Source organism: Mustela erminea, chromosome 12 (assembly GCF_009829155.1).
Source record: "Mustela erminea isolate mMusErm1 chromosome 12, mMusErm1.Pri, whole genome shotgun sequence".
Lineage (NCBI taxonomy): Eukaryota > Metazoa > Chordata > Mammalia > Carnivora > Mustelidae > Mustela > Mustela erminea.
The window spans coordinates 10,887,464-10,902,500 of NC_045625.1; the positions used below are offsets into that span (position 1 = coordinate 10,887,464).

General features: G+C 37.9%; 1 protein-coding gene across 7 annotated transcripts in view; it reads left to right on the forward strand.

Moving 5' to 3' along the window:
- DENND1A (DENN domain containing 1A) overlaps positions 1-15,037 on the forward strand; it is a 492,434-nt gene that overhangs the window by 109,918 nt on the left and 367,479 nt on the right. For all 7 annotated transcript variants that reach the window (XM_032307638.1, XM_032307635.1, XM_032307639.1 and 4 more), the window contains exon 3: positions 13,375-13,418. In XM_032307638.1, coding sequence (XP_032163529.1) covers positions 13,375-13,418 — 44 coding nt within the window. The remainder of the gene's footprint in view (positions 1-13,374; positions 13,419-15,037) is intronic.

Sequence of the window (15,037 nt, forward strand, 5' to 3'; positions counted from 1 at the left end):
TTTAAATTATGAGCCTTGTTTAAAAATGTGGAAGATTCCGGAAATAAGGAAAATCCCTACAATTTCACAACTGAGGCAGTCATAGCTAGAAGTTTCAGTGGGTTTCTATTTAGTGTTTTTTGAAAAACTTAAAAGTAATTGCTGTTACAGTGTGATAGATCTTTACATTTTGAGTTAATTCTTCCTAATGCAATGATGTTAGTATTTCCCCATGTTATTACAGACACAACCTAATTTTAATGGTCGCATAGGTGTTGGGTCACTTGAGCTTATTAATGCTCCTAGTTTTTGAAATGAAGTTTGAAACAAACATAAAAATAATTATATTTCCAATTATTTCCTTGGGACAGATTCTGAGAAGTGGAATTACTAGGATGTAGATTGTGGACATTCTTAGTGCTTTGGAAATGTATTGCCAAATTATTTGCTGGAAGGAGTGGTCGAATATATGCTCTCTTTCTTCCTTCATTCTTTTAGACTCATTCGGTACTTATGTGCTAGGCCCAGTTCCAGGTTATAGGGATATAGTAGTGAACAAAATAGGCAAAAATCCCTGCCATCATAAAGCCATCTATACTAGTAGGGGAAAACAGATAATAAGAGAGTGTATAGTATGTTGGGTGATAAAATGTGCTAAGGAGAAAACACAGGAAAAGAGAATAAAGAATGATGGGAATAGGGAAATTATAATTTTAAATAAGATGACTGGGGAAGGCAGCACTAGGAAAGTAACTTGTGGATGAAGACAGCACATGTGTCATTCCTTGGTATTTATCCCACAGAATGAATAGCAAGGGAAAGGGCCATGAAGTGGAAGCATGGCTTGCAGGTTTGAGGAACAGCAAGTAGACCCAGGTGGCTGGAACAGGGAGTCAGGAGGACAGAGTAATAGGAAATGAGGTCAGAGAGTTGCTGGTAAAGTAGGACCTGACTTAAGTAAGTAACAGGATTACTCTGGCTGCTGTTTTGAGAACAGTTTGTAGGGAATCAGAGGCAGAAACAGAGATATCTCTTAGGTGACTGTTGTAGTGGAAATGATGGTGACTTAGACCAGAGTGGTAGTGTGGAGAAGGAGAGAAATGGTCAGAACTTGAATTTATTTTGAAGATTTAGTTGACAGATTGGCTGACAGATTGGATCTGAAATGTGGGAGAAGGATCAGGAGATCAGTTTGGGACATGTTCAATTTGAGATGTCCGCTAGGCATCCAAGTGGAGATGTTGAGCAGACAATTAGATATAGGAGTCTGGAGTTGGAAGAAATAAATGTGAGGTTGACAGTGCATATTTGTATTTGAAGTGGTGAGACTGAAAAAGGCCAGCAAAAGAGGACATCAAGAAAGAAAAGTGAAGTCCAAGAACAGGTCTGGGACCCTTGAATTGTACGAGGTCTGCAAGGAGCTTAAGGGGAAACAGTGAGTCAGGGGAGTGGGACACTGTGGAAGCCACATAAACAGAGAAAGTGGAACCCATCCAGGATGTCAAGTGGTACTTATAGGTCAAGTAAGATGAGGATTGAGGATAGATAATTGATGTTAGGAGTAAGAAGTGAGTTAGAGTGGTCATTAGTGCGTGAGCAGTTTCACAGCAGTGGTGGGGTAGAAGCTTGATTGGCTCAGGTTCAAGAGAGTGAAGAGAGGAACTGGTAAGGTGGGAACAGACATCCTTTTGAGGTACCTAGCTTTGAAGACAGTGAAAGAAATGGGGTGGCAGCTGGTGGGGGCTTGACCTTTTAAAGAAGATTTGCAGAAATAACAGTATGTTTGCATGCTGATGGGAAGACTTCAGTAGAGAGGTAAAATTAATAACACGGGAGAATTGGTAGAGAAATGTCTTAGTTGGTGAGAGGGGATGGGCTCCTAGTCACAAGTGGAGGAAGAGCCTTTGCAAAGGGGCACGGGTAGTTCTTTATGGTGGTAGGATGAAGGCAGCGTCTGTGGGTCAGTGATAGTAAGTGGGTAGATGTAGTAGTGGAGGCTTGTGGGAGGACTCTTCTGATTGGCTTTCTCAGTGAAGGGGCAGATGAGTCAATTAGTGGCATTTGAGGTTGGAGAAGGTTTGAAGGGAGAGAGGAGAGTATGACATAGTCACCAAGGAGAACAAGAGAGTGAACGAATTAAGGAAAATATGTTACAATTAGTCAAGCTCACTTACAGTAAGTAATCCAAATTTAAAGCTAGTATTTTAGTATTTTAAGCACAGTAGGGTGATTTTCTCCACCTGGTACAGGAGTGTAGGTGGATCTCTGGATTTAACAAGGATGGTTGGACTTTGGCCAAGTGAGGTTGGTAAAGTAAGAGAAGCACAAAGATGTTGAAGATGTATGGAAAAGAATGGTTATAAATAGAATTAAAGCTGGGCGAGGAGGATAGGGTGGACCTCAGGTGGATCAAGGACACTGAAAATGTTGATAATAGTGTTCTTGTGGGATTGAAGAATGAAGACAGAATATTGTAGGGACTGAACTAGAGGGGCAGGAGGTAAGTCATGGTTGGAGGCTGAGGTGTTTAAAACTCAGGGAGTTTCAGTTATTGGTAACTGTATAGAGTTTGGATGTGACCATGAGAGTGAGTAGCTTGAGACTGGGTAGAAAACCTTGGCAGGGAGAAGCCCAAGGAACCAAGATTTCTGGGATTTTGAAGGATTGGCTATGTGTAAACTTGAAATCGCTAAGATTGTGGTAGAAGTACTGGTAGAGTGAGGGGCAGTACACCAGGATCCATGTGACTCAGGAATGAGGAATAACCCTAGGATTAGTAGATGACAGCATGGCAGAGTAGGAGTGGGGAGTGTAGGCTGGTGAGCTCAGGTTAAAATCCGGGATGTTGGAAAATGAGGGAGAAAGGTCTGGAAGTGGAAACAAGGAGCAGAGGCTGCTTACCCTACCTCCAGACCAGTGGGAGGGGTGGAGAGGAAACACTGACCACTTGAGAGGCCTACAGAGGAAGCCAGCATTAGGTCAGAGGAAGAATGTAAGAATGAGAATCTCAGTCTCTTAGAGAATTGTGCTGATCACTGACCAGGAGTGCCAGAAGGCAAGTGAAGGAGTTTCAGCGAGTGTGCCAGTTTTGTTGTTCCTTTGCCAGCTATGCTTAAAATTCACTGTACTTGTGATGGATGACATGGTTCTTTGTCTTTTTAATTTTTTAAACTGCTAGTGTAATTGAATGTTAATTCATAGAGGAATATACAATTGGCCGCGTTTATAAATTGTGATGCCTAAGAGCATGTTTTGGAAGGGTCTGATTTGGATGAGGGAAGAGGAGAAAGATGAGCAAAACATGTCAAGTTTTGTGGGAAAGTGGATTGATCAACCTGGCTAGATTTGGGAATTCATTTTTTTAATGATTATTATGTTATGTTAGTCACCGTACAGTACATCATTAGTTCTTGATGTAGTGTTCCATGATTTGTTGTTTGTGTAGAACACCCAGAGCTCCATGCAATATGTACCTCCCTTAATACCCATTGCTGGGCTAACCCTTCCCCCCGCTCCCCTCCCCTCTAAAACCCTCAGTTTGTTTCTCGGAGTCCATAGTCTCTCATGGTTCATCTTCCCTCCGATCCCAGCCCCCCTTCATTTTCCCTTTCCTTCTCCTAATGTCCTCCTTGCTATTCCTTATGTTCCACAAACAAGTGAAACCATATGACAATTGACTTTCTCTGTTTGACTTATTTCACTTAGCTTAATCTCCTCCAGTCCCATCCATGTTGATGCAAAAGTTGGGTATGCATCCTTTCTGATGGCTGAGTACTATTCCATTGTATATATCTTCTCTATCCATTCATCTTGAAACATGTTAAAAGTAGGATAGGTCCTCAAAAAAATTAATCATAGAATTGCCATATGATTCAGCAATTCCCATTCTGGACATATATCGTGAAGAAGTGAAAATAGGGACTTGCACAAATATTTGTACACTCATGTTCATGGCAGCAGCATTATTTTTTAAAAACAAGAGAGCAAGAACAGGAGAGCAAAGGGAGAGGAGAAGTAGGTCCCCACTGAGCAGGGATCCCAACATGGGGCTCGATCCCAGGACCCTGGGATCATAACCTGAGCCAAAGGCAGACACTTACTCGACTGAGCCACCCAGGTATCCCTCATAGCAGCATTATTTATGATAGCCAAAGATGAAAGAAACTCAGGTGTCCATAGATGAATGGATAAATAAAATGTGGTATTCTTACAATGGAGTATTATTCAGCCTTAAAAAGGAGGGAAGTTCTGACACAGGCTACAACATGGATGAGCCTTGAAGACATTGTGCTGAGTGAAATAAGCCGGGCAGGCAGGACAGGTATTGCATGATTCCATTCATATGAGGTACCTAGGGTAGTTAAATTCATAGAGACAGAAAGTAGAATGGTGGTTGCCAAGGGCTATGGGGAAGGGAAAATTGGAAGTTATTTAATGGGTTCAGAGTTTTAGTTGGAGAAGTTTTAGAGATAGATGTAGTGATGGTTGTATAATAACGTGAATGGACTTAGTACCACTAAGTTGTATATTTAAAAATGTTAAAATGGCAAATTTTATGTATATTTTACTCCCTGCTCCCCCCAGCACCCTCCCCCCAGTGGTATAGGGTATATAGGTATCATATAGGATACATGGTACAGATATGGACTAGGCAGCAATGGCTTGTTTCCAGGGAAAGAGAGGCAGAATTTTGTTGACGAGAAAGTCTTCTGGTTGACAGGCATGGTATGTTTCCCTTGCTGGCGTGTCAGCTTTGTGTATACTGTATGTGGTAGTTTGGCCTTGGCATTGGGGTTCTCAGTATGGCTTAGAGGTGCTTGGGAAATACATTTTCTAAGTAAGAAAACATTTCTCTACATTCTCCTCCATTCCGTGTAGCAAAAAAATTTCTTTTATAGATTATTCAAGGATACCCTCTAGTCTTCAGAATTATTCTAAGTTGTTAATAGGAATTCATTTTTTCATTATCATGTTTGCTAGTTGAATTGAGTGCTAGTTACTCTGGAGTCATTTTATTTATATCCTGAACTTGGCAAAGAAGTTTAAATAGAGAAATTGGAAAGCTCTCATTCATAGTCTGCTAAGGCCTATTTCATGACAACATGTTTTGGTTATTTGTCCAGATGTATTCTTATTGTTGAGTCACAATAATAACTAGAAGACAGATCAACAGGAGGACATACATAAATAAAGCCAAAAAAGAAAGCCACTGTTGGATTCTTGGGAGTCTGATGGATCCAGGCTGAATCCCAGCTCTGTTGCTTAATTGAATTTGTTCTTAGTGAGCCTCACTCTTATTTTTAAAACTGGGGTACATCTCCTTACCTGGCAGAGTTTTGTTATGATTAAGATAATAAAATAAACCACCTTTGGCAACTACTGGTATACATAGGGATTCAGTAAATTGTAGCTGGTAGTATTCTAATTATTACTGCAAAAATGTTTAATGGAACTCTGTTTCTGAAACCCAGAATACAAACTTAGAAAGCAAAGAAATTAGCAGAAAGGTCCTTCAATTTATACAGAGATTCACCTCAGGGTTTCTGTAAATCTGGGAGAGTCCCTAGTGCATTTGATGTTTACAGATCATTAGCAAACAGATGCCAGGAGGCAAATAAACTGTAGCTTAAGGATTTTCGAACCGCTGACGATGAAGAGAAAATCAGTTTCTGATAAAGTTATAACATTTCTAGGTAAGTAATGGCAGGCAATGGGAAAATTTTAATTGGGTTTATAAAAGTTTATTTCAGGAACACATGTATTTCCAATTTGAGGCATACCTATACATCTGTAGCCATCTAATTTATGGTGCTTGCTTATTTCTCCACTGGGGTTAATAATAAAACAACAACTAATATTTATTGTGTGCTTACTTATATGCCATTGTGTCTTTAGGAGGGAAGCCTATAGCATTCAGAGGCTTATTCTCAATTGGATGTTTTGAAATTGGCCTTTTCTCCATTTTGAGAGACAGGGTATTTAATGAGTTTATTCTCTTATGCCAAAATATTTGTTGAGCATTTGTAACCGAGAAGACCTTCTGTAGCAGACAAAGCTAAGTAGAACAAGGGCCCTGGCCTCAACAGATACTGACTTCCTGTCCATTGGTCTGTTCGAAGGTGGCTGTGGTAGCATGAGATGAACCATGGTCTAGTCCTAGACTCTGCATCTGGCCACTTCCTCCCTCAAAGCTTTTTCTGCCCTGGTCGGAATTAGGTTTGATGCCCTCCTGCTCATCCTAGCACAGCACTTTGTGAAACTCTGCGGTGAATTAATTCTGCGGGTTCTCCATTAGGGTCACACTGTAAACTCCTTGACAGCAAGGACTGGCTTTTTCATCACCTGCACCAGTCACACCAGTATATTTGTGTCATGAGTAAATACTAATTTTCTAACTTTGGACAAATGGTAACCTATTGCTTTCTTTAACGATGATACACTTAACGATAGTCCCAATATCAGTGTTGTCATGAAGATTAAATTAGAAATTGTGTATAAAATGCCTGTCCTGGTGCTTGACACGTAGTGGGTCTGCAATCAGTAGTTGCATTTGAGTAAATAATGAAGTTATCTCTTTCCACCAGATTTGACAGTTGTGATATATCTATTTATGAAGACCATATGCAGTGATGTCATGTTTGTAGTACATAAAGGGCACAGCTGTCATTTAGGTGAAGTCTGAAGTAATTATTCACATTGGAATAAAAATTGGACACTTACGATGTTCATTCAAAAAGAAGTGCTAAAACAAACCCTAACTCTTAGGGAAATTAAACGGAAACCTGAGATTATAGCTATTAAAAAAAAAAGGGCCTTCATCAATATTTATCAATTTGATAGATTTTAGGAATAGTTCCAAACCCTGAACTAATTTTTAAAAACCTAAATATTTAAATAATAATAATGAAAGTTAAAAGCTAGGATATTCAGGCAAAAAGGAAAGTATAAGTGAACATAGTCTCTGGATTTTTTCTTCTCTCCAGCACACTCTCTCTTTCCATTTTAAAGCTCCCTTTGGAATTCGACTTATGTTTGATTTTTGGGTTAAGTGGCATAAGTTTGGTTGAGAATCAGATTTATATACCTTTTGTAGATGGAATGAGTTATGGAAAGTATTTCTAATTATCGGTAAGTAGTGGCATTGGCTGGTCAAAAATCTATCACCATTCTCTAGAAAGAGATGTAACTCCCAAGATTTTACTGCATAATGTCAGTGGACTCTTTATTTGTAGAACAGCTGATGCATTTAAGACTCGTTGATTCACTTAATTGATAACTGTACTACATTCATAACTCCCAACAGCTGAAAACAATAGGTCAGTGTCTGCTGTTTATGCATAGAGAGTCACATCAGAGCAGGATATGTCTGAAAGGCAGAATCTGTTAGTTCGAGGAGGAATCTGGCACGTGAGTGGTCCCATTGCTTGCCATACTGAGGTGGGCTGTGTTCCCCTTCCCTAAATAATGCTGTTTGGGTTTTCTTTATAGGTGTAGATGGTGCACTGGTCCTGTGTTATCAGGCCAGCTGCTGTGAAGTGTAATATTTGAGTGTGTTTCTGCCAGTGTTGAAAGGAAAGGCTGGAATAGAAACACAGTTTTAAAATTAGTGATGACTAAAGTTTTTGTGTCTAAGGGTCTTCATGTTTTAGATCAAAAAGTTAATACCTGGAATAATTTTTAAGAAATTCCGGTTGTGGGGCAGTGGGTGGTTTAGTTGTTAAAGCGTCTGCCTTTAGCTTGGGTCATGATCCCGGGGTCCTGGGATCAAGCCCGTCGTCAGGCTCCCTGCTCAGCGGGAAGCATGCTTCTCCCTCTCCCGCTTCCCCTGCTTGTGTTCCCTCTCTTTGCTGTGTTTTCTCTCTGTCAAATAAATAAATAAAATCTTAAAAGAAAAAGAAAAGAAAAGAAATTCCAGTTGTACGTGGAAACTGAAGGTTCATTTAAAGTACTTGGAAATGATTTTTTTTTTTTTTTGGAATTAGTGAAGTATACTCTTCTGTAATTACAGGATAAAATCTGCAGCAATTTTTGTTTGAAGCAAGTAACTTTTAATTTAAAAACATTTTTAAAGCAATGACAACATAAACTATTTTGTTTCATTGTTAAGGAAAAGGAAATCATGTCGATAGTTTTTTTTTCTATGTAAAACATTTGAAACATTCCTTTCAGAAATATATTTTTAATTAAATTTTAACTATCATAAGTGGAATAGTTTACTAGAATAATTGTATTGAGTTAAAATGCTAAACAAATGATTCAGGTATTTTATAATATAAAGTAAGTAAAGCTGATTCATTAGAGCAGCAGTGAGTTTAATAGGGAGTTTCCTTTAAGCTTTTTTTTTTTTAGTGGAGTCCATCTTGTAATCACAGTGTCAAACTTTTTATTTCTACATTATACAAAAAAAAAAAAAGAACTTTTCTTCTTGAAGATGAGAAGAAAAAGGTTATTTCTGAGTGTGTTTTGGAGAAGATTGAGCTCGTCCTCAAAATGTATAACTTCTCAGACTACTCGCTGAGTGTATACATTTTCAGCGTATAAAATTTGAACCTGGCATTAGGGAAAGAGCAGTGTAATGGACTCTCCCTCATTTGCAGCATATTCCCATCTTCTCATCTGGAAAATTAAATCTGATTACAACTTGGATTAACATTTACAGTTGTGGGGGAGAGGAGGATAATCTCTTAAACTATATGGAATTAAACAATGAGGTGATACCATTTATGGCTAATTTTTAAGTCTTTTAAAGAGGAGGTTTTTTTTTTTTAATAATTATAAGCTTTAAATATGTTCAATATTTTGTTACTGACTGAAATATCCTAGGGATAATGACTGAATAAATTTTTAGTGGGCATTAAATGTAATTTTTTCTGCCTTGATACCTGCCACATTAAAAGTGAAAGCAGCGTAGGTTCCCATGTTAGCGGCTACATTTGCCTGCAGTCTCTCTTAAATTTCCTAAAAGAGCTTCAGTTATGGAAGATGGTAACATTTGGTTCGTGTGTAGTTGTCCCACATTTCATAGAAAATGAAGTCAGTGTATTTTTCAATAAAGAGTTAAAGTGTCGTGCCTTGACCCTTCATATGGAGTCATTGGTATGACAGAGGAAAACAGGAAAATAATTTGGTAAGAGGTGTGTGTGTGTGTGTGTGTACGTACACATACTAGTTACTGATCTACAAATGAGCCCTCATACATAACCACAGTACTTTTATGAATTATTTTGCATTTCTGTTGTAAAAGATCTGTCTACCACGTTTTCTAGGAACTTTAAGCCTAAGGCAGAACTCAAGGTTTTGGAGCCTGTGTAAAATAATTTATAGCACTGTTCCAGCAAGTCTTGCCCAAACTCTAATTCTATTAATTAAACATCCTGTGGCAATCTGGTATATCTTAAAGACTTAAAGTATGTTACAGTAGGAGACTAGAAAACATGAACAATTGAGGTCGAAGAAAATTAACCTTTCTTAAAAAAAAAAAAAAAAATCAAGACATTGTTGTTCTGAGACTTCCCCCTCACCCTTGCCAAGCCCCCCAAGGACCTAGCCTCTTAAGCATGGGTCATGTTCTGTGCCTGAATCAGATCAGGAGTCCTGTGCTGTGAAATGTCTGTGTTAAGTATAGAAATGCTTCTTGTGGCCTCCAATGGAAAAGCGGTGGTGCACATGTGTCTTTGTGGAGACCTCCTTTTGTGTGGCTGTGGTGCTAGAAGAACGTAGTGGCCCATCACGTTGACACAATGTGAAGCTTTATTCCAGAGCCAGGTGCCTCTTTTCGGCTTACGTGGTTGAGAGATCCACGGACTCTACCATACCATACATCTTGTGGCAAGATATTTTAAATACGTTATGTTCGTATTTCCCTAGGAGATGATGAAATTGATTTTTAATTTTAAGAATCTACTACTTAAATCTGGAGGAAGTTGCTGAGAGAGAAGGAAAACGAATGTTCTTAATTTTCTGTCAGAGGGACAATTCTTAGAGAAAAAGCTTGACATATGCCCATGACTCTGTTCTTACTGCCAATTGCCTGAGCAAATTGTTGCTTTTTTCCTTGGTAGTTCTCTGATCTGCAGATTTTTGTGTTGAAAGTTAGCTGTTTGGTGACACTGCACTTGGCGGTGAGGGTATGAATGTGAGAAGGTGTTTTGGAACATTAGCAATTATAGTATTGGATGGTGGATAAAGAAATAGATACATAAATATTAGACTGATGCACACTTTTCCAGTGTACATTATTTTCCATATAAAGATATAGAACATTTCATAAAATGTTCCCAGACCATTTAAAACTCAAAGAAATGCAGCTGATGCAATGAAATACATAGAGTACTTGTAAAAACATACAGACACGCAAGTGGATTGCTGCCAGACAGAAAATTTAAAGGCGGTTTGCTCAACTGCAGGGGTGCGAGGTTTTGTACATGTGCCATGCTGAAACTGTTAGTAAGGCGGGTGTTGTGTTGCTTGAGAAAAGCAGATTGTATTTGGACCTTTTAAACTCAGATGTTTCCAATGTCGATATTTTGGTGACATTATGGCATTGTGATCGCCTCAAAGTGAAAAGAGAGGATTTCAACCCACTGTGTGTGAAATAGATATTTTTAAGAAAACTCCAATTCTTTTCAGTTTTTTGGTTAGTTTTTACAAAATGGCTTTCATAGCTTTATAAACTATCAGATTGGATGTTTGAGCTAAGTGAGTGGAACTTTGTAGATTGGAATTTGGTTTTTAAAAAACATCGTGCGTGTGCCCCCCCCCCCCCTTTTTAAAATATTGCTTTAGAGAGTGTTAAGAACCCACGAAGTTTACTTTTGTAAACCTCAGGGCCTTACATCACAAGCTTTATGCTTGGATCATAGTAAATAATAATCCATGTATTATCTTGGAACACGATTTTGCAAAAATCTGGGAATCTCACTCTGGGCTGCTGTAGGACAGTTGAAGGAATTTGGTTGATGACAATTTTCGTGCCTGCCACTGAGGCAGTGTTTAGGATACTATGATTTGTGTGCCTCCCATCTTGGCATTCCATGGTCTTTACCTTCAGTATATTAAAATAAGTAGATTTTTAAAAATCTATGTTTCCTTCTCTTCTTAAAATGTTGCTATATTGTATATATTAATAAAATACATGTTTATAATAAGTTATTTATTCATATAGTTTCTTATTAACATAATTGACTAAAGGTACAAAAACTTTCCTTCTCCCACCTATAAACAAGAATCTTTTTTAAATTGAAGAACGTATCATACATTTTCGCTTCTAACATTCATCCCCTCACAAAATGGTGATAAAAAAAATTCGTCTTTGGTTTTATTCCGTCTTGGTTTCCATCAGTATTTGTGGTTCCTAAGAAGCACAAACTACTGCAAGAAGACATGATATTAAAAATTTATGTCGAGTCATTTCTATAAAAGTTTTCTCGTTGAAGAGTAAGAGTTAACCACGTAATAGTTGGAAGAAAAAGAATAAGCCTTATTTTGTGGCTTTCCCAACTTCTATTTTACTGTGTCCCTCAGTGGCTTACAAGTACATTTTTTTTTTTTTTTTTTCTGTCTTGGGACCAAATTTTAAATCCTAAAATAGCAGTTTTTTTCTGTGCAGGGTGATTTACCTATGTTTTAGGAATTTTAACTGCTACCCTCTTATTTGGACTTCCCCTTATCCCCAACCCAGCAGCAAGCACGGTTTTAGAGGTGTGTCTGGTTGTCCCTTTGCATCCTGCTCATTCTTCCCTCTAGACCTGGTGCTTTTCATGTCACGCCATTAGCGCCCTCTGGGCTCCTGTCTGAGGTGGACCAACTCCTTGCATGATTTCAGCCCTTCCGGCCAGAGAGAAGCAATAGCATCTTCCTCTGGCCCACTAGCAGCCCTGCACAGAGGGGATCACTCCAGCATTCTGCTGGTCATAGTCTAGATAGGTCCTTTGTCCCATTGAGTGTTTGCAGATGAGGGTAAGGAAAGAAATTGATCTCCAGTTTTTAAGTCAACCAGAAGATACCTCAAGAGTGGAAATGGTCTATAGATAGTTTCCCTTCTTTTGCACCACCTGTTTTTGGAAGCTTTGCATTTTTGGTATGCCCTTTTGAATACTCCTGTTTTTGTTATTAGCCTTGAGTTTTGAAAAATAACATCCACTGACTTTAATGACTTGAAAACTGGTATTTCTAGGATTTAAATGTATTATGTGAATAGGCCCTTAGTTTTTTGCCTTTTTGATTCTCCACTACAGCAAGATTAACTGCATTTTTGTTTTGTGATTTGGAGGGTTTTAACTTTTATGTGGATTCACTCTCACAGAGAAGTAAATTGATATTTTAAAAGATAGCTAAGAAAACGGAATGGTATATTTTGTGATCAGTGTGTGAGGGGACCCTCAAATACTGTGTTTTTCCATATACCTTTTTCATTGATATGTGATTTCTCAAATACATATTATTCTTATCATTCCCCATAATGTGTCTCTGAGGAACCAAATGTCTTTCTCTTATTAGTAAAGATTGAATGTTTTCCTAATCAATAGCAAATGGAGTGCTAATAGCATTTAATTAGTACACTTCTGTATTGACTTAGAGACGATGGTATTGGATTATCTTGCAATTATGATGGAGAAATCAAGTGACCCCTTTAGTAATTCTGTTTTAAACAGATGGTCATAAAAGGTGTTTTCACCTATGTATTTTTATAGTTGCTGTGCAAGTCTAATTATGTTAGGTAGAACATAATATCTCATGATATTTTGTACTGACAAGCCAAAAGTGTATCATTTGGTTCTGTTTTTGAAGAGAACTTCATCTGGTTTTATCTGCATTTTCAGGAGTTCATAAGTATTTTGGTAAGGATACATTTTATTTTTAAAAGCAAAGAGTTTTGTATTTGTTCCTTGAAAGAATTCTTCTCTCACTCCCCCACCATCCTGCCAGCAGGTGCACTCACACACAGACGCGTGCGCAGACGCGCGTGCGCGTGCACACACACACACACACACAATCTGAAACTGGTGTTTAAGGTGGTTTGTCAAGCCCACATCTGTAACTATGAAAAGGAGGCTTCTGATTAGAGAAAAAGAGTCAAGCCAGGTTTAGGACTCATTTTCTCTGGAAAAATATATTGAGGGCAATTTGCAGTCGGCAAGATTTTTGCATTAGGTAATAGTCTAAAGTTAACAGTAGCATCAGGTCTTCAAAATTTTTCTTTTTTATTTTTCTGGAGGAGGGTAATGGGAGTGCCTTGCTGAGTCCTTCCTTGTGCTCATCAACATAGCAGCCCCAGCTGCCCCCCTTGGATCCCCTGCCAGGGCTGCTATCATCTTCTGATCAAATATTAATGTGTGATCCTCTGCTTGCTCACTAATCCAAAGCCAATTAATATTATCTGTCAATTATTTACAGATCCTGAGGTGCAGAGGCAATTCCCGGAGGACTACAGTGACCAGGTTCGGAATGCGTAATTAATTTTTTACATGACAAAATTTATTTCAGAGTTGTTCAACATATTATTACTGTTCTTTTTACTGAAAGAGATAAATGAATTTTTAGAGGGAAGAGAAATAGCAATTAGGAACCCAAGACAAAAAATAAAAACAAATGGAGATCAGATTGAAAATACTATGCTAGGTTTGGGGTGTTACCTTCAGGGAAAAAATGCACAGAAAGTAAGGAAGAAATCTATCACAAATTTTACGTTTTACTTTGAGGTATGCTGTAGTCTGCAGTTCATTAGGAAATCCTTTTGTGGATTGCCTGTGACTTTTTTTTTTTTTTTAAATGCCATTTAAGCAGTCAAGAACCAGTGTAACAAAAAAGGGAGGAGGAGGAGGAGGAAGGAAGTTTATAACATTTCCTGGAATTTGAAATAGATTATGAAATTATGTGTAATGGTAGTATTCCAAGGAGAAGCTACACATTGAGGAATGGTCTTCTGGGTGAGGTTCTAATGATGGTAGAGAAAGTTGAGGTTGGCCAGTTGGCCCTGCCATCTCGAATTTCCTGTATCTTCCAAGCATGGAATGGGATGGAAGGAACTATTTTAATCACAAAAATAGTACTGAAGTTCTGGTGCTGCTCTACTCTTGAAAATTAGATCCAGGTTATGCATTCTAGATTCCAGTGTTTGTCTTAAGAAATATTAGAGATGTTTTATAGCTTTCTGTGGGTCATCATGCACTTTTAGTTCAAATAGGCAATTTGCTGTGCTTTTTAAAAAAACTGTTTCAAGATAGAAGCATCCTTGATTACACTGAATAAAACAACTTTATAAAGCCATCCATTGAATTTTGTCTGTTAAAAAAAATGTCCTTGAATGGAATAGAAATACGCAATACAGTAGTAGTTACACCTTTGCAATGTGGCCTGTTGTATGAGGGCAAGGTATCTGAGACATCTTTATGAATCCTGGGGACATAATGTGACCAGGAATATAACTGGATAATCAGTATTATGAGATGCTTTGTAATGAGGTTTTATTGTACAAGAACCCAAGAGAACTGGTATGGCTTGCTTTGTGTGTGATCTCAAGACTTTTAAATGAGATTTAAAAAATACTAATCTTCTCTAACCCTTGCTTCATCTTCCAACAGGAGAGTTAAATTTTTATCTTGCCCTGAATTGCTATGTGATTGAGCCCATTGGATTTAAACTACACAATCCAGAGATTATAGGACCTCTTTATTAATAATTTTTTTCTCATTAAACAGTGTCTAGAGGGTAGAAAATTTTAAAGTGCTGTTTTGAGTAGACTTGAAGCCAATAGCTCTTAAGAAAATCATTATTCTAAAGTTTTGTGGCTAGGTAAATAAACTTTGTGGTCCCAGGTTCTGAATTACCCAACAAGAGAAAATTTTGTAGGACAAAACTGAAAACTATGGTTGAAAATAACATGGTTAACATCTGGTTCTAGTCCTTTAAATTTAGTTTCTTACTATATCTGACACTTTTTGATCTTTTCTTTTTGGGGGGGGTATCAATCACATGGGTAATAGCCACATGGGTAATATGTTTATGACAAAATATTTAGGAAATATAGATAGAAATAAATTTTTAAAAAAATGCAAAG